The 26,209-nt window shown below is 41.0% G+C and overlaps 1 protein-coding gene across 7 annotated transcripts in view; it reads right to left on the bottom strand.

Annotated features, from left to right (window-relative positions):
• Window positions 1-26,209, bottom strand: part of LOC133636505 (multiple epidermal growth factor-like domains protein 11) — a 388,169-nt gene that overhangs the window by 30,555 nt on the left and 331,405 nt on the right. For all 7 annotated transcript variants that reach the window (XM_062030413.1, XM_062030416.1, XM_062030415.1 and 4 more), the window contains exon 15: window positions 7,983-8,117. In XM_062030413.1, coding sequence (XP_061886397.1) covers window positions 7,983-8,117 — 135 coding nt within the window. The remainder of the gene's footprint in view (window positions 1-7,982; window positions 8,118-26,209) is intronic.

The raw sequence follows: 26,209 nt of genomic DNA, 5'->3' as shown, positions 1-26,209 counted from the left end.
TTTTTTTCATTTTAATATATATATATATATATATATATATATATATATATATATATATATATATATATATATATATATATATATATATATATATATATATATATATATATATATATATATATATATATATATATATATATATATATATATTTTTACTAAACCTTTATTTATAAACTGCAACATTTACAAACAGCTGAGAAACAATAATCAAAATAAGTATGGTGCCAGTATGCTGTTTTTTTCCCAATAAAATACTGGATAGGATAGAAATGTAGTTTGTCTCTTTTATCCGATTATTAATCGATTAATCGAAGTAATAATCGACAGATTAATCGATTATCAAATTAATCGTTAGTTGCAGCCCTAATACTCACATACATACCGTTATTCATACATACTTACATACATAGATACCTACGCTCCCACATACGTACACAAATACAGTACATACCTACATACTCAAAGTTCGTACATCCACACGCACATTCACTGTACAAATATACACATACACATACTTTACATACACATTCACTGTACAAACATATATATACACATTCTGTACATATACAAGTACATATGCACACATACACTCATGCACATAATCATGTTTCATCAAACATATATTAATGTTGTTGCTCTAGGGGAAACTGGGTAACACATGGCACACTGACAAAGCTAAACCTATTGTTACAATAACAATCTACAAGGTTAATATAGGTTGCTTCTCTTTCTTCCCCTCCATTTTTCTGCATTCTATTGTATCTCTAGTTATAATTATGTATATGTATTGTTGCATTTGAACAACTGTATTGTAGATAATAGAGGTAAATTATTGGTATTGTTCATTATCAATAGCGCTATTTCTATTGGTATTTGTATTGCTCCATTTGTAGTGTAATAATGCTCATTATCATTTCTGTATTATTATTTATTTAGCTAATTGCTTATTTGCTATCACTTTTACCATCATATTTGTACATATCGTATTTGCTGATGTTGCTCTATTTTGTTGTTGTTGTTGTTGTTATTGTTGTGTTTGCTGTTGTTGTTTTTGTCTCTCTGTCTAATCCCCCTCTTGTCCCCACAATTCGCCCCTCTTTCTTCCTTTTTTTCTCTTTCTATCCAGCTCCTGCTCCGGCCCGGCTGCATCAAATGATAATATAAATACATTTAATAAAGTCAAATACAAATAAGGCAACAAGAAAAGTATCCTACACTTCTCTTTTGTAAAGTAAATCTGAACAGCCGATATGGGCATCTACATCAACTACCGTATATGATTTGCCTGAGAAGCTGGACAGGACAAAAAAAATAAAAAAATAAAGGGATTCGAGTCTATGGAATCGGTTCTTTTCTTATCGAATGGTTCTTTTCTTATCGAACAACCGGGAGAACCGGTTTCGAACATCATCCCTAGTGGTACCCCATTCGAGTCCCGCTTAGGCTTCTCTGAACACCCAACTTTTGGGCCTTTTTGTGTCGAGGTATCTATTCAGTACCTGAATACTTTACCTGATTTTTAAATACATGCTTGGTTCCCTCGACCATGATGCTGATACAATATCTGGATTTAGTCACAGCTGCTCTTCAGGGATTGGTTTAACTCATATAGAACACATTTCGCTGTACAATGTACATGTTACAAATTAGTACCTGCACACCTGCCTTTACCTTAGTATTTCAAAAAGGCTACTAAATTACCATTGGACCTGCTTAAAGATGCAATGAACAGCAGAATAACTAATGTAGAACAGGCTGTCCTCATGATTAATGCCGATAAATATTTTACAACACACTTCTCCAGTGTCTCTATTTAAACTTCAACTTGATGAACTGCGGGCTGCCTTCATGGTAGAGTTAGCTTCTCTTTAACCCAAAGAAACATTCATCACAATGAAATATTGAAGTGTTGAAATAATATTCACTGAGAAGCATGTAAATGTATGATGTGCAACGAAACCTGTTAGAGTCGACATTTCTTGGATTGGTTGAGTCATGTCAGCCATGTCAACACTCACAGACAACCAATACGGATACACAGCCAACATTTCAACATCAATGGCATTAATTGAAATAATGGAATAAATTACCAGTGCAATAGACAGTACACAGTGGCGTTGTGTATGGATTTAACAAAAGCATTTGACACAATCAATCATAATATCTTAATAAACAAATTAGAAATGGAAGGCATCAGATGGTTGGTCTTGAACTGGGTTAGAAACTACTTAACCAACAGGAAGTAATACGCGATGATAGGCGAACACATGTCTACAGAGCTGAAATGATCTTGTGGTGTACCTCAGGGATCAATACTTGGACCAAAATTGTTCAATCTTTATATAAACAACATTTCTAAAGTTACAAAGGACTTAAAGTTAGTATTATTTGCAGATGACACGACTGCGTTTTGTTCAGTAGAGAACACAGAAGATAATACAAATAATAACAGAAGAAATTAACAAATTAAAAAGATGGTTTGACAAAAACAGACTATCTTTGAATCTCAGTAAAACTAAAATAATGATATTTGGTAACAGTAGAAAGGAAAGTCAAACACAAATACAAATAGACATTGAAAGACTACCGTAAAAGAAAACAAATTTTTGGGTGTAATAACTGGAAACCTCATGTAAAAATGTACAACATAAAGTAGCAAGAAACACGTCAATAACGAATAAAGCAAAATATGTTCTAGACCAGGGGTCTCAAACTCAATTTGCCTGGGGGCCACTGAATGCAGAGTCTGGGTGAGGCTGGGCCGCAAGAAAAGATTTCTTAAAAAAAATATTTTTAAATGTCTTTATTTTTATTTTCAACACAAAATAAAATCAAAATATAAATGAACAAAATGAGAATTAAGTAAATAAATCAGTCATAAGTAATAACAAGAGAGGAGAAGTCTAACAAAACTCCTAGCCATTGTGGACAACACCTCCCACCCACTACACTCGGACCTTACGGGGAGAATGAGCACGTTCGGTGGAAGGCTCAGACTCCCAAAATGCAACACGGAACGACACAGGAGGTCCTTCATACCGACAGCCATCAGACTGTATAATGCATATGTTCCTTGACTGCACTTAAATGTAGAGTATATGTAGAATATATGTATATTATTTATAAACTACACATATATAATATATTATATATATTATATTATTTATTGTTATTCTTGTCTATTGTGAGCGAACTGTGGTGCTGAATTTCCCCCAGGGATCAATAAAGTACTTTCTATTCTATTCTATTCTATTCTATTCTATTCTATTCTAACAATAATAATTTGATTTCTCCAGTCAACAACAATGTATACACATACACATAATGTGCAACCCGGTTCACTCTCTCATCTCCCTGGTATTTTGCATACTTGTCAGCATTTTTAGTTGTATAATGACGTTTTAAATTGTATTTTTTGTGCACGGCAACTTTCTCTGTGCAAATAAGACACGTCGGGGTGCCCCTGTGCTCAACAAAGAAATATTGCATCTCCCACTTTTCCTGGAATTGTCTTTGCTCATCACTAACCTTTCTCTTCACTGCACGCTTTGAAAAAGACATGTTTGGGGTTGGAATATATATTTGTATTTAACCGACGCACGGAGAATAATGTTATTTCCGCAATGTGTGTCGTTCCGCTTTTCCTCCCGACAGCAACACGGCGGTCGGCGGAAAACCCTGGGAAAAAGTGACGGCTCCCGGAGTGTTATATGGCGTCATATAAAAATAAATGTAATGTTCATCGTGTGAGGCAATGCAAATTAAACAATAAAAAAACAAATAACGGTTTGAATTGGTCCAGGTTATCAGGGACTTTATTACTGACGGACTGACGACGGGAGCGACGAAGACACACGCAGTGACAGAGAGCGAGAGAGAGAGAGAGAGCAAGAGAGAGAGAGCACGCAAGAGAGCGAGCGAGGGAGGGACGGAGGGAGGTAGGGAGGGAGGGAGGAAGAGCGCGTGCGGGTCTCGTGGAAAAGCAGCAAAACGTTTCTCTGCTTGCATCACGCAAGTGACGTAATGTTCGGTCCTCGGGAGCCACCATGATTGGTAGATTCCTTGTAGCCCGGAAGAGTTAGTGCTACAAGGAATTCTGGGTATTTGTTCTGTTGTGTTTATGTTGTGTTACGTGTGGATGTTCTCCCAAAATGTGTTTGTCATTCTTGTTTGGTATTGGTTCACATTGTGGCGCATATTTGTAACATTGATAAAGTTTTTTTTATACGGCCACCCTCAATGTGACATGTATGACTGTTGACTAAGTATGCATTGCAGTCACTTACGTGTGTCTGTTGAGGCCGCATATTACATGCGTCTGTGCAGGCACATTGTTTGAATGGAGAAAAAGTGGACGCTAAACCTTGTGTCTTCAATATTGATGTCCTCAGTATTGTTGACGGGTGAAAATCGGGAGGGTTGGCAAGAATGCTTCAGCTCCGCGCACACAGCGCTGTCAAGCGCCATTCATATAAAACTTGCGGGCCGCACTAACATTAAACGTTCATATTAAGGTGGGGGCCGCACAATAACGTCTCGCGGGCCGCAATTGGCCCGCGGGCCGCATGTTTGAGACCCCTGTTCTAGACCAAAAATCACTTCATATTCTCTACTGCTCACTAGTGTTACCATATCTGAGTTATTGTGTAGAAATATGGGGAAACAACTATAAATGTGCGCTTCATTCACTACTGGTGTTACAAAAAAGATCAATTTTAATAAATCATAATGTTGGATAGAGAGAACATACAAACCCTTTATTTATTGAATCCAAAATATTGTAATTCAACGATTTAATGCATTTGCAAACAGCAAAATATATGTTCAAACAAACTATAACCTGCTAGCCGAGAATGTACAACAAATCTCAACAAAAGAGGAGAAATATAACGTTAGAGGAAAATCTCATTTAAAACATTTGTATGCACGTACAACACTTAAGACCTTTAGTATATCACTCTTTGGAATTAAGTTATGGAATGAATTAAGAAAATTAATTGAACAAAGCACTAATATGATTCAGTTTAAGATACTGTTCAAACTAAGAAAATTAATTGAACAAAGCACTAATATGATTCAGTTTAAGATACTGTTCAAACTACAAGTGTTCACAAAGTACAAAGAAGAACAATTATCATAAATATCTTGAACCTTTAAAAAAAAAAAAGAGATAATTATTTATGTTTTAAATATTTGTTTACTTACTTATGGTATATTTATTTATTTATTTATTTATTTACTGTTCTGTTACAAACAGACAACAAAGAAATGGGATAAATCTGCTATGATATGAAAAGAAGTAGGATTAAATAAGCTCAGCTTCTTCCTACTCCTTTTCGGACGTGCTGTAATGAAACACTTGGACATACTGTATATGATGCGTTACATTGTAATTTTATTGTATGCATGTTCAAAATGAACTGAACTAAACTGAACTAAGTGGTAGTTCTTTTCCTGTTGCCCCTCCCACCATTCTTCATTTGTTTGTATGTTTTTTTTATATAACGACTGTACCACATACCTCCTTTGCAAAAAAATTATAATAATAATGATGAAGTTAACAGTACTACAACACAAGTCAACACAAACAGACACATCATTAATAGAAATTACCTCTTTGTATTGCAAATTATGTTGACATAAGCAGTCAACTATGCATTGATGCCAACTTAAAAATAAATAAAAATAATATCAAGATGCACCAGAACTTGTGTTGGTCGAAAATGTTTTGACTTGAACTAAATGCATACATGCGTGCAAACAGATGGCCTGCCACATTTGGACCACCACAAATTAATTTGCTGCCTGTTCGCCCTACAATGAGATTGTCACTGAATTTAGCTTGTCGTTACAACTCCATACAGTAGGTTGCATCTCAATTCTGCTTCTTACCACATATTTCATACACCTGGTCTTTGACAAATTTAGCCAGAAGCTGTTTTTAAAAAAAGCGACTGATGACACTTTTTCCGGTCTTAATAGACACTTTTGGAGACTATCATGAAAGCAAGTTTCGGTTTTCTGAACGAGCAGCCGGTGCTGTGCTTTTTATTGGTAGCTGGTAAGGACGTATAAAAAATAACTGGTACAATGATAAACCACAATAAAATTCCTGACAATAAGTATTTCTGTCTCCAATTTTAATCAGCGTAAAACCGTGGTTGATTACCAGGCCTTGAAAAACTCATTGTGATACGGCTTGCTTCCTGGAGAAGCAGCTAATCGCTAGCTATCTTAAATTATAAAAGGATACATCAACCTCTTTATCCATCAAAAAACCTCATACCCCAATCTAATCTTGTATAAACACATTGCTCTCAAAGGAACAAAGATAATCACTTGTGCACATTGAACCTGAAAGATATTAACAGTTGTAGTATATGTTCTTAATTCTTCCGCATGAATGCACAAAGGCAGACACCCCTGCGACCCCGAGAGGGACAAGCGGTAGGAAATGGATGGATGGATATTTAATATATGGAAATATAAAAAAAAATATATTCATTATATATATGTATCAAATAGAGATACAAAATACCAATATGATGGCAGCAAAAAATAGACATATAAGCAAAAAAAATTAAAAGCAAAAATACAGTAATTGATGCAAATGTAATTTAAGTTGCCTACTATCAACATAATGAACATTTAGGACACAACAAACTTAAAAAAAAAAAAAGTCATAGAAATGTATAACCTACATCTAATTCTCAGTGATTATGGGCTCCATATATTGCAGGATTACTTGCCAACCTTGAAACCTCAGAATTAGGGAGGTATTGAAAATGGCCACAAAGGGGGCTCATATACTAGCAATATTGTTGTCGGGGTGGAAATCGGGAGAAATTTGTGAAACTGGTGGCCCCGAGAGATTTTCGGGAGGAGCACTGAAATTCGGGACTCTCCCAGGAAAATCTGGAGGGTTGGAAAATTGCAGGGGTATCCAAACTACGGCGTTTGGCCCTCAGGCCAAGTGTGCACCGTCTTCAGAGTGGCCCGCAAGACATCACAAGTTTTACAAAAAAATGTTGAGTGTTTTTGCCTAAATGTAGTACCCCGTGGACTGAGATGGAGTAGGCGTAAAAAGAATAGAAGTTCAATGACCAAATCATTTCATTTCAAAGTGATTTGAGCACAGCATCAATATATATGACCCAATCCAAACAACTTTACCCACTCATGGGGTAAATAAACTACAACCAACAAATAAAGTCAAAACACGGTTGAAGATAACACATCTCCTGCTCATTGAACTTTGTGGACATTGAAAAACGCGTACATATATGGTTTAAAATTACAGCGCATGATGGGTGATATGCAAAACATTCTCTCCACACTGTCCCATGTTTGGCGCATTTTAGCTGCTTGATATTTCTGTTTGATTACAAAACCTTAAGGAGGTCGTCAGGGAAGTAAACAAGGTAGGAGTCAAACTTTCACATACTCTTAATATTCAATGTTTTATCGTTTATACTTCATATTGCATGGTCGTCAGGCTCTGATGTGGAGCTGAGGGGTGTTAAAGCTGAAGTAGTTGAAGCCTCCCGCCAAATTCTTTAACCCAATGCAGCCCCCGAGTCAAAAAGTTTGGACACCCCTGATCTAGTGGTACGCCAAAGAATCACTTGATTAAAGTACAGTGTTTTATTTTCCTATATTCTAACACAATGTTAGTTTTCAAACTGTGTGTAATATTACTGTGGCCAATAATATTAAACATACTTGTTAAACAAAACCTGTGCCTTGTTTTTAATGAATACTTTGCCTACTAAGCTACTGTATTTTAATGTTGGTGGTACTTGGAGACCGAGTGTTTTCTGAAGTGTGCTTGGTGAAAAAAGTTTGAGAACCACTGGTCTATTGACCACAAAACATATTTACAACACTGCATGTGGGTCACAATTACTTGATTAAAGAGTTTTTGAATCTTTCACAATATTATAAAACAAAATACAATTCAATTAGTGACATGGTGAACTTACCCTGGTTGCAGAGAGTGCCAAAGAAACCAGACAAACATTCGCAGTGACCAGTAACATGATGACATGCCCCATCACTGTGGATGCATTGAGGACAGGACAGGCTACAACGATGGCCGTAGAAACCAGGTGAACATGCTGTCGAGCACACACAATAATGGATTAGGTTTATATTGCGCTTTTTACAAGACACTCAAAACACTTTACATTTCATTTAGTCACAAAATATATTTTATGCTCCTAATTCAGATAATTGACTAAACTTTGAACCAAACATTCCTAAATGCCATCCATCCATCCATTTTCTACCGCTTATTCCCTTCGGGGTCGCGGGGGGCGCTGGAGCCTATCTCAGCTACAATTGTTTGACAGTTTGGGGACATGCCGCTGAAGACACAACACAACCGAGACAGCTGTGTGCTTGTATGTGCATCAATGGGGCGAGTTGGCACAGTTATCTGCTTGAAGATTGCAGACCTGCCAACATGTACGTTTTTTTCGTTCTCTGCAAGCACTTTGACCCTTAAATACCCTGTACTACGCTTCATTGCTCTGAGGTACATTTCGCCGGTTACAGTTTCACACACCAGTTACATGGCTCACTTATGACCCTGCAAACTCTCTTGTGTAGCATTGAGGGCTGGACGATTATGGCAAAAAAATAGATAGATAGATAGATATTGTAATCAGGATTAATTACACAATCATTCATTTGAATAAACCGCAACACATAAAATAATAATAGTAATAACAATACATTTAAATAACAATAACAATAGAAAAAACAATGACATTAAGTTTTAATTTTTTTTAATTCTGTTTTTTTCAGAACAAATACCCAGAATCCCAAACATCCCTAACTCTTCTGGGCTACATTATACACCCTGCTACCACCAAACCCCGCCCCCCCAACCCTGCCCCCCACACATCAAACCCCCCCCCCCCCCCCCCTCTGCCTCCGTGCGTTGGTTGAGGTGGGCGGGGTTGGGGGGGGCGAGGTTTGGTGGTAGCTGGGGTGTATAATGTAGCCCAGAAGAGTTAGGGATGCATGGGATTCTGGGTATTTGTTCTGTTGTGTTTATGTTGTGTTACGGTGCGGATGTTCTCCGGAAATGTGTTTCTCATTCTTGTTTGGTGTGAGTTCACAGTGTGGCGCATATTAGTAAGAGTGTTAAAGTTGTTTATACGACCACCCTCAGTGTGACCTGTATGGCTGTTGACCAAGTATGCCTTGCAGTCACTTACGTGTGTAAGCAGAGGCCGCATACAACATGTGACTGGGCCGGCACACAGATAGTATGGTGAAAAAGCAGACGCGACGACAGGTTGTAGAGGACGCTAAAGGCAGTGCCATCACGGCACGCCCTCAATATTGTTGTCCGGGTGAAAATCGAAAAATATTTGCCCCGGGAGATTTCCGGGAGAGGCACTGAAACCTGGAAGTCTCCCGGAAAAATCGGGAGGGTCGGCAAGTATGCAGCTGAGCCGCATCAGAGTGGTCAAAGAGCTGCATGCGGCTCCGGAGCCGCGGGTTGCCGACCCCTGGCCTAGCAGAGTCTCCTGTCAAAGAGAGTTTCAATTCCCGACTCCGGAAGAACTTTGAACATGTCACGAGGGAGGCGCTGGACATTGAGTCCGAGTGGACCATGTTCCGTACCTCTATTGTCGAGGCGGCCGATTAGAGCTGTGGCCGCAAGGTGGTTGGTGCCTGTCGTGGCGGTAATCCTAGAACCCGCTGGTGGAGACCAGCGGTGAGGGATGCCGACAAGCTGAAGAAAGAGTCCTATCGGGTTTTTTTGGCTCATAGGACTCCGGAGGCAGCAGACAGGTACTGACAGGCCAAGCGGTGTGCGGCTTCAGCGGTCGCGGAGGCAAAAACTCGGACATGGGAGGATCCTACAATCCTACCAACACGTCTTCCTATGAGGAAGCAGTGCCTGGGGAATCTGTGGTGGGCTCTCTTATTTCTGGGGCTTAGGTTGCCGAGGTAGTTAAAAAGCTCCTCGGTGGAAAGGCCCTGGGGATGGATGAGATCCGCCCGGAGTTCCTTAAGGCTCTGGATGCTGTGGGGCTTTCTTGGTTGACAAGGTGCGGCACCGCTGCTGCCCACTGCTCCCCTCACCTCCCAGGGGGTGAACAATGGGATGGGTCAAATGCAGAGGACAAATTTCACCACACCTAGTGTGTGTGTGACAATCATTAGTACTTTAACTTTAACTTTAAGACTCTGCAACATCGCGTGGACATCGGGGGCGGTACCTCTGGATTGGCAGACCGGGGTGGTGGTTCCTCTCTTTAAGAAGGGGAACCGGAGGATGTGTTTCAACTATCGTGGGATCACACTCCTCAGCCTTCCCGGTAAGGTCTATTCAGGTGTACTGGAGAGGAGGCTACCCCGAATAGTCGAACCTCAGATTCAGGAGGAACAATGTGGTTTTCGTCCTGGTCGTGGAACTGTGGACCAGCTCCATACTCTCGGCAGGGTCCTTGAGGGTCCATGGGAGTTTGCCCAGCCAGTCTACATGGGTTTTGTGGACTAGGAGAAGGCATTCGACCGTGTACCCCGGGAAGTCCTGTGGGGAGTACTCAGAGAGTATGGAGTAACGGACTGTCTGATTGTGGCGGTCCGCTCCCTGTATGATCAGTGTCACAGCTCGGTCCGCATTGCCAGCAGTAAGTCGGACCCGTTTCCAGTGAGGGTTGGACTCCGCCAAGGCTGCCCTTTGTCACCGATTCTGTTCATAACCTTTATGGACACAATTTCTAGGCGCAGTCAGGGCGTCGGGGGTATCTGGTTTGGTGGCTGCAGGATTAGGTCTCTGCTTTTTGCAAATGATATGGTCCTGATGGATTCATCTGGCCAAGATCTTCAGCTCTCACTGGATCGGTTCCTAGCCGAGTGCGAAGCGACTGGGATGTAAATCAGCACCTCCAAGTCTGAGTCCATGGTTCTCGCCCGGAAAAGGTTGGAGTGCCATCTCCGGGTTGGGGAGGACATCTTGCCCCAAGTAGAGGAGTTCAAGAACCTCGGAGTCTTGTTCACGAGTGAGGGAAGAGTGGATCGTAAGATCGACAGGCGGATCGGTGCGGCGTCTTCAGTAATGTGGACGCTGTATCGATCCGTTGTGGTGAAGAAGGAGCTGAGCCGGAAGGCAAAGCTCTCAATTTACCGGTCGATCTACGTTCCTATCCTCACCTATGGTCATGAGCTATGGGTTATGACCGAAGGGACAAGATCACGGGCTTAGGCTGCTGCCCCGCGACCCGACCTCGGATAAGCGGAAGAAGATGGATGGATGGATATACATATATATATATATATATATATATATATATATATATATATATATATATATATATATATATATATATATATATATATATATATATATATATATATATATATATATATATATATATATATATATATATATATATATATATATATATATATATATATATATATATATATATATATATAACCACCATCACAGGCTTCAACAATAAAGCCAAACTGCTGGAAGGGGGTGGTGCAGATAGAGCCAACGAGCTGAATTTGTTTTTCAACAGATTTAGCAACGCACCCCTTACTGGCCCTCCCCCCACTACTCCTGTTCTCACACCTCCACCTCCCCCTCCTTCTCTTTTACCTGCCACAGCTGTTTTTCCCCCCCTCTCCCCTCCCCCACTTCCACCCCCACTGAGAAAGCCAGCCCGGTGTGTCTGACACCTGGACTTGTAAGACGGCAGCTGGAGAAAGTCAATCCAGCTAAGTCAGCAGGCCCTGACCGAGTCAACCCCTGGGTCCTGAAGACTTGCACTGCTCAGCTAACTGGGATCCTGCACTTCATCTTCAACCTGAGTCTGAAGCTAGAACGGATACCAGTGCTATGGAAAACATCCTGCATAGTGCCACTGCCCAAGAAGCCCATCCCATCGAGCTCAAATGACTTCAGACCTGTTGCCCTGACGTCCCAGGTCATGAAGGTCCTCGAGAGACTTGTGCTGGATCAGCTGAGGCCACTGGTGGCTCCTTCCCTGGATCCTCTACAGTTTGCATATCAGCCCCATGTAGGAGTGGACGATGCTGTTATCTACCTGCTGCATCATGCTCACTCTCACCTGGATGGTGGGAAGGGCACTGTGAGGATCATGTTTTTTGATTTCTCCAGTGCCTTTAACACCATTCAGCCAATTCTGATGAGTGACAAGTTGCTCAGGATGGGTGTCAGTTCATCCATTGTCTCCTGGATCACTGATTACTTGTCTGACAGGCCCCAGTTTGTGCGACTGGGGAGCTCCGTGTCGGATACTGTGGTCAGTGGTGTAGGTGCTCCACAGGGGACCGTCCTGTCTCCTTTCCTGTTCACCCTGTACACCTCAGACTTCCAGTATAGTTCCAGGTCCTGCCACCTGCAGAAATACTCTGACGACTCTGCTGTGGTCGGGTGTATCGGAGAGGGACGGGAATTGGAGTACAGGACACTGATCGCTGACTTTGTGGAGTGGTCTCAGGTGAACCATCTGGTCCTTAATGTGGACAAGACCAAGGAGCTGGTCATCAACTTCAGGAAGAGAGTGACCCCGGTGGAGCCCATCAAGATCCAGGGCCGGGAGGTGGCAGTGGTGGAGCAGTACAAGTACCTGGGAGTCCACTTGAACAGCAGACTGGACTGGAAGGACAACTGCAAAGCTGTTTACAAGAAGGGCATGAGCAGACTCTTTTTCCTGAGGAAGCTTAGGTCATTTAATGTGTGCAGGAAGCTGTTGGAGATCTTTTATCAGTCTGTTGTGGCCAGTGCACTGTACTTCGCAGTGGTTTGTTGGGGGAGCAGCACCAGCAAAAGGGACTCAAACCGGATTGATAATCTGATCCGGAAAGCCGGCCAAACTATTGGCACGCAATTGGAGGCGTTGTGTCAGTGAGGGACAGGAGGTCACTGGACAAACTGCTGGCCATCATGGACAATCCTTCCCACCCACTCCACCTGACAATTAAGGGACAGCGGAGTTCATACTCCAACAGGCTCCTTCAACTTCCTTCCCGCACTGTGCGATTCAAGAACTCCTTCATTCCACACTCCATCCAGCTGTATAATCACTCACCATACAGCAATAGATGACATCTGCCTATTACCTGACACCTGACATGTTAGCTACTTCTCTTTGTTTATAATGTCTATTTTCTATTTCCTGCTGGACCTACTCTCCATTTTATGCTGCTGCTGTCATATAGACTGTATATACTGTAATATTGTACATGGTCATTGGTTTATATTGTATATATGTTATAGACATAATATAATATATCTGTATATAAATTACTCTGTACACATATTATGTATATATTCGTATATACGTTAGATTTTTTATAGCTATATTAGTCTATTTATACCTGCATTGTCCTTTCCATCATTGTAACTGAGCTACTGTGTTGAACAATTTCCCTTGTGGATCATTAAAGTTTGTCTAAGTCTAAGTCTATATATAGCATATTTCCTTGAATTGCCGCCGGTTATATATAGTATGCGCCTGCCTATAATTACTGCCGGGTCAAACTCGTTTCGCAAAATAATTAGCGCATGCTTAGCGCATGCTTAGCATTACCGCCGGCTCAGGATTAACGCCGGGTCAAACTCGTTTCGCAAAATATTATTTTTATTAGCGCATGTCTAGAATTTCCGCCGGGTCAAACTCGTTTCGCAAAATAATTAGCATATGCCTACAATTTCCGCCGGGTCAAACTCGTCACGTCACGAATGACACTTCACCTGTCATCATTTTCAAAATGGAGGAGGCTGATTTCAATAATTTGAAATTACATAAAGGGAAGAAGATTAAGAGCTATTCAGTAGGATTTAAGGTCCAAGCTATTGAATATGCTAAAAAGAACAGTAATCAGCCATGTTTTATTAATATACCGTAGCTGCGTGTGTCAAATATGAGTCATTAAAGGCCTACTGAAATGAATTTTTTTTATTTAAACGGGGATAGCAGATCTATTCTATGTGTCATAGTTGATCATTTCGCGATATTGCCATATTTTTGCTGAAAGGATTTAGTATAGAACAACGACGATAAAGATCGCAACTTTTGGTATCTGATAAAAAAAGGCTTGCCCCTACCGGAAGTAGCGTGACGTAGTCAATTGAACATATACGCAAAGTTCCCTATTGTTTACAATGATGGCCGCATGAAGTGAGAGAGATTCGGACCGAGAAAGCGACAATTTCCCCATTAATTTGAGCAAGGATGAAAGATTTGTGGATGAGTAAAGTGCAAGTGAAGGACTAGTGGGGAGTTGAAGCTATTCAGATAGGGAAGATGCTGTGAGAGCCGGGGGTGACCTGATATTCAGCTGGGAATGACTACAACAGTAAATAAACACAAGACATATATATATACTCTATTAGCCACAACACAACCAGGCTTATATTTAATATGCCACAAATTAATCCTGCATAAAAACACCTACGTGTTTGTTATGCTAGCTTCTAGCTCCTCTGCTAGCTCCTAGCTCCATAGAACACGCCAATACAATTCAAACACCTGATCAACACACACAATCACTCAGCCCAAAAGACCGTTCACCTAACCCAAGGTTCATAAAGCTTATATATTTTTAAAAAGTTACGTACGTGACGCGCACATACGGTCAAGCTATCAAATGTTTATCAGCCAAGGCTGCATACTAACGGTACCTGATATTCAGCTGGGAATGACTACAACAGTATATAAACACAAGACATATATATACTCTATTAGCCACAACACAACCAGGCTTATATTTAATATGCCACAAATTAATCCTGCATAAAAACACCTACGTGTTTGTTATGCTAGCTCATAGCTCCTCTGCTAGCTCCTAGCTCCATAGAACGCGCCAATACAATTCAAACACCTGATCAACACACACAATCACTCAGCCCAAAAGACCGTTCACCTAACCCAAGGTTCATAAAGCTTATATATTTTTAAAAAGTTACGTACGTGACGCGCACATACGGTCAAGCTATCAAATGTTTAGCAGCCAAGGCTGCATACTCACGGTACCTGATATTCAGCTGGGAATGACTACAACAGTAAATAAACACAAGACATATATATACTCTATTAGCCACAACACAACCAGGCTTATATTTAATATGCCACAAATTAATCCTGCATAAAAACACCTACGTGTTTGTTATGCTAGCTCCTAGCTCCTCTGCTAGCTCCTAGCTCCATAGAACACGCCAATACAATTCAAACACCTGATCAACACACACAATCACTCAGCCCAAAAGACAGTTCACCTAACCCAATGTTCATAAAGCTTATATATTTTTTAAAAGTTACGTACGTGACGCGCACATACGGTCAAGCTATCAAATGTTTAGCAGCCAAGGCTGCATACTCACGGTACCTGGTATTCAGCTGGGAATGACTAAAACAGTAAATAAACACAAGACATATATTTACTCTATTAGCCACAACACAACCAGGCTTATATTTAATATGACACAAATTAATCCTGCATAAAAACACCTACGTCTTTGTTATGCTAACTCCTAGCTCCTATGCTAGCTCCTAGCTCCATAGAACACGCCAATACAATTCAAACACCTGATCAACACACACAATCACTCAGCCCAAAAGACCGTTCACCTAACCCAAGGTTCATAAAGCTTATATATTTTAAAAAAGTTACGTACATACGCAAAAAAAAAGTTGCGCACATACGGTCAAGCGATCAAATGTTTAGAAGCCAAAGCTGCATACCCACGGTAGCACGTCTGCGTCTTTGTCATCCAAATCAAAGTAATCCTGGTAAGAGTCTGTGTTGTCCCAGTTCTCTACAGGCGTCTGTGTATCGAAGTCAAAAGTCCTCCTGGTTAGAGTCTCTGTTATCCGAGTTCTTCCATCTTGACTGCATCTTTCGGGAATGTAAACAAAGACGCGCCGGCTGTGTACTGTTGTTGCTGACTTCGTTCGAAAAATACGTCCGTTTCGCACCGACAACTTTCTTCTTTGCTTGCTCAGCTTCTTTCTCCATAATGCAATGAACATAATTGCAACAGATTCACGAACACAGATGTCAAGAATACTGTGGAATTATGAAATGAAAACAGAGCTTTTTTGTATTGTATTCAATGGGGAAGGCATACCTCTGTTCCCCGGGCTACGTCACGCGCATACGTCATCCTCAGAGGCGTTTCGAACCGGAAGTTTAGCGGCAAATTTAAAATGTCACTTTATAAGTTAACCCGGCCGTATTGGCACGTGTTATAATGTTAAGATTTCATCATTGATGTATAAACTATCAGACTGCGTGGTCGGTAGTAGTGGGTTTCAGTAGGCCTTTAAATGACTCCCGCCTCCTGGTGGTAGAGGGCGTGTGATCCTTTTTGCGACTACTCGGCTGCAGAAGAAGTGACAACAAGCAGCAACAGTTAGCAGCGATCGTTTATTTTTTCCTCTCGCTTGCACTTTTAACATAGAGGATTACATATCTAAAATAAAACCGTTTTCTAAACTGGACTTTCAATCGAAGCAGGAGGTAATAAAGGAATATCTCCATCGAGACAGAGAGACTTTTAAAACTGAAGAAAGATAAGGAAGACTTCTATAAACAAGTTATCGATGCTTTTGATCAGAAGGAGCTGCGCATGGACTTCATTTATAAGTAAAGGTAAGACCATAATAACGTTTTTTTTTATTAAATGGGCTTTTCATGATGTTGGATCTGTGTTGTTGTTGTTGTTGGGGACAAGTGTTGTAAATTAGCTTTGGCTACAAACACTATGATGCATACATTGGATAACTGTTTCAGATGTCTATGTTTTTGTATCTGTCCCTATTTCAAATAAACCTATATATATATATATATATATATATATATATATATATATATATATATATATATATATATATATATATATATATATATATATATATATATATATATATATATATATATATATATATATATATATCCTTACATCACACTCAAATTTATAAGCGGAGGCCTAAATTTACCGCATGACTTTGGTAAGCGCCGGAGTGAGAAGAGGTCGAAAAAAGATTTAGCTCACTGAAACTGGAAGACTTGAATGGTCCACGCATGCGCAAAGACTACATAACATCCCGTCAAACTGTTTTACAGCAGTTTTGTTTGTGCACGCCCACTGTTATCATGGTTTTATTTTTTGTTATCAGAATTATTTTCATTTCAATACAAATGTCATATTAAATATTACATACAAAACTACAAACCAAAGTTTATTTGAGAATACAGTATTTTGAAACCTTGGAGCCGTACAGAAATCTTAACAATGTGTTCAGCAGGTTTAAATGGCAAAGAAATCCAATTTATTTATATCAAATATTCACAGTACTGACAATCTAAAAGTCCACTTTTTGTTAGGACTCAGATATAGATTGAAGTTACAGTAAGTGCCTTGTTTTAAACAAAAACAACATTTAAAAAATTAATTGTGTGATTGCAGAGCTCTGTGTGATGAAAGACAGTGGCGCCCCCATGCGTCATTCATTGCAATGACAGAGGCGTGAAAGTGGTTAAAATTGTGTCAATAATACCTACTGATTTTTTTAAAATCTACCCCTTGTTCATTTTATATGTTGTTCCCTTTTACTCCTAGGCAAGCTATTATTTTCATCCAAAACAGTAATAAAACATTGAAATATCACAAAACATGACGTCGCAGAAGCTTCGTTGTAAAATATTGCAAGTCCAGGAAGTGACGTAATCTTCGTTCATGCTTGGACCAAACGTCTCTTACGAAAACGGTCGGTTAGTGAAATACACTTCCGCTGGCAGGCCGCATATTTCCTGCGCACAGGAATGAAGTAGCTCACCCAACGATGACGTAAAAGTCGCAATCAGGTCGCATTTCCGTTTAGACTGCAGTCACATTTGAAAAGATCAGGTTCCAATCGGATGAGGCCCAAATGGGATTAAAAAAGATAAGATTTGAAGCACGTTGGTGCGTTTCGATTGGCAATAAAACAATATCCGATCTGTCACTGGAGGGCAAAAAAAAAAATCAGATTTGGTGTGCAGTATAAATTGGGCCCCTGACCATCTCAAGGGCTCAACAGTGTAATTTGATTTTACATTTAGAATGGCTTATTGCTGACCATAGCTGAGGGTCACCGTGGTTTTTGCTAAAAGTAGTAAACACATTTAGGGCCTGACTCGCTAAGATCCAAATACCTCGGGCTAAACAGCCTGTGCAATCTATAAACTAGCGTGTACTATTAAATGTGGCGCAGACCGCCTTATCTAAATGAGGATTTTGCGTGTATTATATGGGGCATCACCACAAAGACACTTATTAATTGCGCATTTTGAAACAAGCAGAAGACTTGTACCAATTTTATGGGCATTTCAAAAACAATAGTGCAGTGCATATTTTTGTTACATTTTTTTACCGCTGAAGGTGCATGGGAGGGAGGCTGCACTAAGGATGATGTTTGATAAGAAATTATGGAGTTCGAGCCTATTATCGAATCCTCTTATCGAAGCAATTCCTTATCGATTCTTTTATCGAGTCCAGATGTTGTATATGGAAAAAAACACAATATTTGGTTTAACAAATCACTTCACATTCTCTACTGCTCGCTACTAAAGTATTACCATATCTGAGTTATTGTGCAGAAATGTGGGGAAATAACTACAAATGTGCAGGGGCGGATTAAGAAATTTTGGCCCCCTGGGCCTGACATGGTCTTGGCCCCTCAACCCCCCGCGCGTGTGGGCGCACACACACGCACGCACTATGCAAGAAATACTGTATACTGTGAACAGACATGCACACTGTACTGTACAGAAGAGTGCACATACTGCACACACACTATTAGGTATACCACACAGACACTGACAAGCACAGGTTTCACACAGACACAGGGGGAGGGGATAAATGGCCTAAAAATAAACATTTTTGAAAATGATTACGCCCACTTCAGTGATGGTGCATTGGGTCATTTGAGAGATATTATGTATTGGAAGTTGGTAGCTATCATGAAATAAACCCCCCAACCCACCCAAAAAACTAAATCGGACATGATTTTTGCCCCCTTTTCCTCCCTTCTATCATTAAAAATAAAATAATATCTTAGGAAAACACATTGGCATAACGGCAGCTGTGCAGCAAATTGAGGCTCAAAGTCTGTATCTATTTGTGGTTAAGCTTGAGGAGAAGGAGAAAGGTAAAATGATAACATGCATCGGAGAGCACCACAAAGAAAGGTGTAGGCCAGTTCATGGTACAAGGGCTGCATGCAGGTCAAGATAGCCCATTTCCAAGAATGCTATAGTGGCTGGACAGGCACTGGACATGTCCTGAACTCAGTGTCAGACGTGGCTGCCGAATACTTGGATGAAGTGAAGCAGCTGACAGATCTCATGCTGCCCCATCTGAAGACTGTCCTGGCCAGGCAGAGGATGGATGAGGAGACCTTCCCAATGGACCCTGTCAGTGAACAGGCTAGTAACATTGATGGCACCCCTGTGCACAACATTGGGATGGAGAGACAATGTGGCAAGGTGGACTACAAACTGAAGAAGTTGGGCACACTGAACGCAGTCAATAGGTCAATAATTTTACAGAAGAGCCAGGAGCTTCAGAGGTTTCAAGGCAGCAGCACAAGCAAAAAGGGAGGTTGAACTCAACTGGAGTAAATTCATGAAGGCAAAATTCGAGAGTAGGGCAGATGAGAAACAAGAGATGGCTCAAAGAAAGGAGAGTAAGAGACTAGACATGCTGGACACACTGAAATCTTTTGATGGCCCCTTCACGATAGTGGGGAAGTTGAAAAGTTCCTTGTGGATGAAAGTCTGCACAAGAATGCAAAGCTGCAGAGAATGAAGCTTGAGGTTCAGTTTGCCAGAGAAAGCACCAAGCTTCTGCCTAAAGTCAATCCTATCTTCACAATCCAGGTGACACTTCCCAGAAATGGCAAAAGTGCAATTCTCCAAGTCATAATGGATACTTAGAATTTTATGGTGGTGGTAAGTATTCATGAAAACAGGTAGCCTAACATTAGTGAATGGGTGAATTCTGGAAATAACCTAAAAATCTTACACAGTGCACCTTTAAGCAAGGGGTTTCTTTCGTGCTTTCAATTTTGCAAAATCATCCACCACATCATTGAAGTCCAACTCTCTTGTCAGCTCACTCTCAATTGCCATTAGAGATAACGCATTTAATCTTTTCTGAGTCATTCTTGTGCGCAGCTCATTTTTTACTCTTGACAAAAGAGAGAATGAGCGTTCTCCCTCACAGTTACTGACCGGTAGAGTGAGAAAAATCTGTAGCGCAATGTATGTATTAGGAAACGTAGGCTGTAGTCCAAAATGTATTATTGTTTTGAGCAGTCCTGAAGGGGTCCTCTCCTCATCAGTGTTGTTGAGCTGTATAAAAGATTTGAACTGTATAAGCTCCTGTCCAAGACTTTCATTGAGGTCAGATGGGTATGATTCAGTGAGAATCTTGGCCTTGTGAAGGACTGAAGCATTGGACTCTGTATCCAAAGAGAAAAGGACACTGAACAAATTGTTCAGATGTTTGTAGGCCTCCAGACGGTGATTAAGGCTTGAACTCAGTTGATCAATAGAGGCAATAAATGTCTCTATTTGAAACAGTTGCCTTCCCTCAAGCACAACATCTGGGGATGCTGATTCATCAGCAAACTTTTTACGTTTCCTCGTCCGTTCAGCCCTGTAAGATGGGGTGCCACCCAACATGTTTAAGGCTTTCTGCTCAAAATGATCAAATAGATCTCTTTGGGAGAGAACAAAGGTGCGCAGAGATTCCAGCAATCTAACTGCTGTACCAAGGTCCATGTCTGCTTTTTGAAGTTGCAGACTTGTGGCCTGAAATCTGGACAGAACAGTGTCCCAAAAGCCTGCCATGAAGGCCATCTCAAGTGAATCCAGCTTCCGCACTAGACTGTCAGCTTCAGTTCGTGTGTCTCGTTTCTCTGTGTCATCAGTGGAAATAACCTGTAGTGCTGCTTTTATTTTACTGTAGTTCTGCCACAGTGCTTTGGTAGATTCTGCACGGCAACTCCAACGCGTGTTGGATAAAGCTTTAAGTGTGAGATCTATGTTGGAATTGCCAAATACCCTGTCCCATCGGTGTGTGGATGCAGTTGTGAAGTTGTAAATAGACTGAATCAAGTCAAAATACTTAGAGACTTCATTTCCACATCTGTCAATGCTGTTGACTCCCACCAAATTCAAAGAGTGAGCTGCACATGGAATATACTGTATTAATGGGTTGCTTTTCTTTAAGTGAGCCTGCAACCCATTATACCTCCCTGACATGTTGCTGGCATTATCATAAGCCTGCCCCCTGCAATTTGACAGCTCTAACCCTAGATTTTCCAACACAGACATGACACAGTTAGCCAAACTTTCACCTGTATGGCTAGTAATGGGCTCAAAACCCACAAAGCGTTCAACAACACTGCCCTCTTTGCTAACAAAACGGAATATGAATGTCAATTGGTCCACATGAGATAAATCTGGGGTTGAATCCACAATGATAGAGTAGTATTTGCTTGCTTGCAGTTCATCTGCTATAGCCTGTTTGGTTTTTGCACCCATCAATTCAATGAATTCCTCACAAATGGTGGAGGACAGATATGAGGTATTACCTCGACCCATCTGCCCAAACTTTCTGATGTGATCCTTTAGAAAGGGATCAAATTCAGCCAGGACCTCCAGAATACCAAGGTAGTTCCCATTGAGAGGAGACCCTAACGATTAATTTTTACCCCTAAATGCAAGGCCCCTTTCTGCAAGGAATTTAATGACTGCAACAACTCTTTGTAACACCTGCCTCCAATAGCTGCTCTCTGCCTGAAACTGTTTGAACAGGTCTGCATCAACTGTGGCACCTTTGGCGCGGTTCAAGACTGCTTGCATGCAGGTTATGTGCTCAGCACTTCGCTCATGTTCACCAAATCTTTCTGAGTGTTTCCAATCACAATAGCCTGTCACAAAAGAATGCGTTTTTGGGGAAAACAGTTTGCATGCAAAGCAGTAAACATTACCAGTAGAGGGAGAGTACATCAGCCACTCTCTTTGTACTCGTTGTCCATTGGGCAAGTGTGAAGTAAAATGTTCATTGTTTAGGCATCGGGTTTTGCCTCCTAGCCCACTGTTCCTCACAGAAGCTGGATAATGGCTGTGACGGTTGTGAAATGATTTTGCACCTCTTTGAATAAGAACTTCCTTCATTGACTCAGTGAGGGTCTCAGCCCATTTAGCGGGATCACTAGGTAGAGTTGTCACTGTAGATGGTGTTGAAGAAAGATTCAGCTCATTTTCTATGCTGTCCAGAGGTGCAGTGACCTCACATTCATCCGAGCAACTGGCTACTGCTGAATTGGTTGAATCATAAGCATCAGAAGCATTTGGTTCAGTGTCTACACTTGTAGTGGTCTCAGGATCTTGGGAGCTACATGCTAGCTCAGGTGCATTGCTAACCTTAGCTGAATTTGCAGTAGCATTTATAGAATTGCTTTCAGCAGATGTCTTTGTACTGAAGAAGCTGGAGATATTTGGAACACTCTCAAGTAAAACTGATTCCTTTTTTTTCTTTTCTTGCTGAATTTTTTTTCTAGCTCCTCCACTTAAACGTTTATGATCCATATTTCCCTTCTTTCTTTGCACATTGGCTCTTTGCCTATCACAACAGATAAACCAACTATGTGTGTGTGTGTGTGTGTGTGTGTGTGTGTGTGTGTGTGTGTGTGTGTGTGTGTGTGTGTGTGTGTGAGTTTGTTTGTGTGTTTATGATCGGTGCTGCTTCCTTCAAGTGTGTGAGGTGATTTAGAAAACTAGCAACCCAGCATCAACACTCCAAAGCAGAGAATAACAGCTTACTAGCATAGACAATTGAGAGCAGAGAATCAACTGATTCGTCTGATAGACAGCAGGAGAGCAGAGTGGTCAGTGATGATCGAATCAAGAAAATGTCTAAATGGCAAGGGAACAGACTGATTTGTACTGAGGAGAAAGAGAGAGAGAGCCAATTACAGTGAAATATATTCCAAAAGAGCCAAGTGACTAGCTGAAGGCAGGGACAAATGCCTTGGAGTGACCAACAAGAGTGCAAAGTACCAAATGGCAAAATGTGGAAAGACCAACAGGCAGATCTGCTTTTACCTCTTATCTTCACAACCAAAAAGTTGCTAAATGATGTTTTCAGTCGCTAGCCAGGTATGGCCAAAAGACGCGAAATCTAGCGGCAAAGTCGGTCAATCACACTGACAGTGAAACAAATATTTTGAAAAGATAATAATTGTACACCTTTGTGCACTTTAGTCTTCTATCTAAATATTTTCACAAAGGACACCAAGGCAGCTTGCTAGCTATGATGGGAGCAACAATGTCTGATAGACAGCAGGAGAGCAGAGTGGTCAGTGATGATCCAATCAAGAAAATGTCTAAATGGCAAGGGAACAGACTGATTTGTACTGAGGAGAAAGAGAGAGCCAAGTACAGTTAAATATATTCCAGAGCCAAGTGACTAACTGAAGGCAAAGACAACAGCCAGATACCTTAGCAGAGACCAACAAGAATTCAAAGTACCTAATAGCAAGATGGCGAGACCAACACAATAAATTGTATTAGGATTTAATTTATTAACGTTAATCTTAACAGCCAAAAAGTTGCTGAATAATGTTTGTAGTCGCTAGCCAGGTATGCCCAAAACAAGAGTCGCTAAACCTAGCAGCAAAGTTGCTTAATTGCAACACACTCTAGGATTCAGGGGAATTAAGGATAATAAAGATATTAATTGTACAACTTTTTGTACTTTTTTTCTAGTTTTTTGAGTCGCCAGCCATGTATGGCCAAAAGTCGCTAATTGAATGCCAACGTTGCTTAATCGCCAACACACTGGGACTCACTGAAGGACTGACTGAATAAAAAAGATAATTAAGATAATTGTGTACTTTTCTCTTCTGATATTTTCTCTAAGGACCCCAAGCTATCTGCAAGCAGCAATAATGTCTGACAGACAGGAGAGCAGAGTGGTCAGTGATGAATGGCAAGGGAACAGGCTGATTTGTACTGAGGAGAAAGAGAGAGAGAGAGCCAATTACAGTGAAATATATTCCAAAAGAGCCAAGTGACTAGCTGAAGGCAGGGACAAATGCCTTGGAGTGACCAAGAAGAGTGCAAAGTACCAAATGGCAAAATGTGGGAAGACCAACAGGAAGATCTGCTTTTACCACTTATCTTCACAACCAAAAAGTCGCTAAATGATGTTTTTAGTCGCTAGCCAGGTATGGCCAAAAGACGCGAAATCTAGCGGCAAAGTCGGTCAATCACACAGTGAAACAAATAATTTAAAAAAGATAGTAATCGTACAATGTCTTGTACTTTTGTCTTCTTTCTTAATATTTCTCAAAGGACACCAAAATGTCGCTATCTGCAGGCAGCTTGCTAGCTATGATGGCAGCAACAATGTACCTTAGAGTGACTGACCAACAAGAGCTCAAAGTACCTAATGGCAAAATGTGGAGAGACAGACACAATAAATTGCATTAAGATGAAGAGAACTGTTGCTATTATTAATCTTAACATCAACCAGAAAGTCGCTAAATGTCACCAGCCAGGTATGGCCAAAAGTCGCTTAATTGGCCACACACAGTAACAGAGAAACTAACAAAAAAAAGATCATAAAGATAATAGTTGTACAACTGTGTGTACTTTTGTCTTCTTTCTAAATATTTTCCCAAAGGACACCAAAATGTTGCTATCTGCAGGCGGGAGCGTGCCTATGTTCCCCGGGTCCTATGTTCCCCGGGTTCTATGTTCCCCGGTTGTTCCTGGGTCTTTGTATGCGACCGGGGAACTTAGGACCCTTTTTCTAAAAAAGGGTCCTATGTTCCCTGCATTGTATCTGGCGAAATTGCGAAATTGTGCCCTGACCAAAACCATCCCTAAACCTAACCTGTCACAGGGCGTTGTGGAGCACTTTTTTTTGGCGAAATTGTGCCCTGACCAAAACTATCCCTAAACCTAACCTGTCACAGGGCGTTGTGGAGCACTTTTTTGGCGAAATTGTGCCCTGACCAAAACCATCCCTAAACCTAACCTGTCACAGGGCGTGCGGCAGCAGATAGAGCAACTCAAACGCGAACTTCCTTCCTTCGACAACTTAAACGCGTCTCTGTCATGCGTGTCTGCGTGCGTCTTACTTAGTCGCGCATTGGAAGCAGCGGGGAACATAGAACCCTTTTCTGGAAAAAGTGTTGTACGTTCCCCGCAGCGGGGAACATAGAACCCTTTTTTTTAAAAAGGGTCCTTAGTTCCCCGGTAGAGGGGAACATAGGACCCGGGTAACATAGGGACGGGGAACATAGGGATGACCCGCTGCAGGCAGCTTGCTAGCTATGATGGCAGCAACGATGTCTGCCAGACAGGAGAGAGTGGTCAGTGACGATCGAATCGAGAAAATGACAAAATGGGTCAAAGACCAAAAAGTTATTAACTGACAGCAGTGACAAATGTCAGACTGTAAACTTTCTCGAAAGAAAAGGACAAAATGGGAAGATGCTGATAATAACAGCAAAATGGAAAATATAAGAATTTCCAAGTAATGCTCAACTCAAGTGTGTGTGTGTGTGTGTGTGTGTGCGCGCGTTAAACTTCTTGTTGAATGATTTCAAATTATCTCTGAGTCTGAACTGAGGGAAAGGAAACCAAATTTTGAGCAGTCTCTCACGAGTTCAAAATACCAAATGAGGAGATTCTAAAAGAACAGACCGGTTTATGAAAGACTTGATGGGGGAGAGGCACAGCTAAGAATACTTGAGTGAGATTCTGTGATCCAAATTCGAGATAGAGCTTTTTGATAATGATAATTTGTCAGAGTAAGGTTGTGTAATCAAAATTTGAGAATGAGCTTTGTCAATCAATCAAGAATATTTGCATTAAGTTCTGTGATCAAAATTCAGAAACAACCTTTAATAATTGATAAAGAATATGTGAGTGAGGTTGTGTGATCCATCCAATTTGAGAATTAGCTTTGATAATAATGATTGAGAGCCTCTGGCCCTCTGTGGATCATGGCCGCGGGGCCAATTTTGCCTGGCCCCTTGGGGCCTCTGTGGGTCGTGGCCGCGGGGCCAAGTTGGCCTGGCCCCTTGGGGCCTCTGACCCTCTATGGATCGGGGCCAAGTTGGCCTGACCCCTCGGGGCCTCTGGC

This window comes from Entelurus aequoreus, linkage group LG02 (genome assembly GCF_033978785.1).
Source record: "Entelurus aequoreus isolate RoL-2023_Sb linkage group LG02, RoL_Eaeq_v1.1, whole genome shotgun sequence".
In the NCBI taxonomy this organism is placed as follows: Eukaryota; Metazoa; Chordata; class Actinopteri; order Syngnathiformes; family Syngnathidae; genus Entelurus; species Entelurus aequoreus.
Note: the sequence above shows the minus strand (reverse complement) of the source record. Positions and strands in the feature narration are given on the sequence as shown.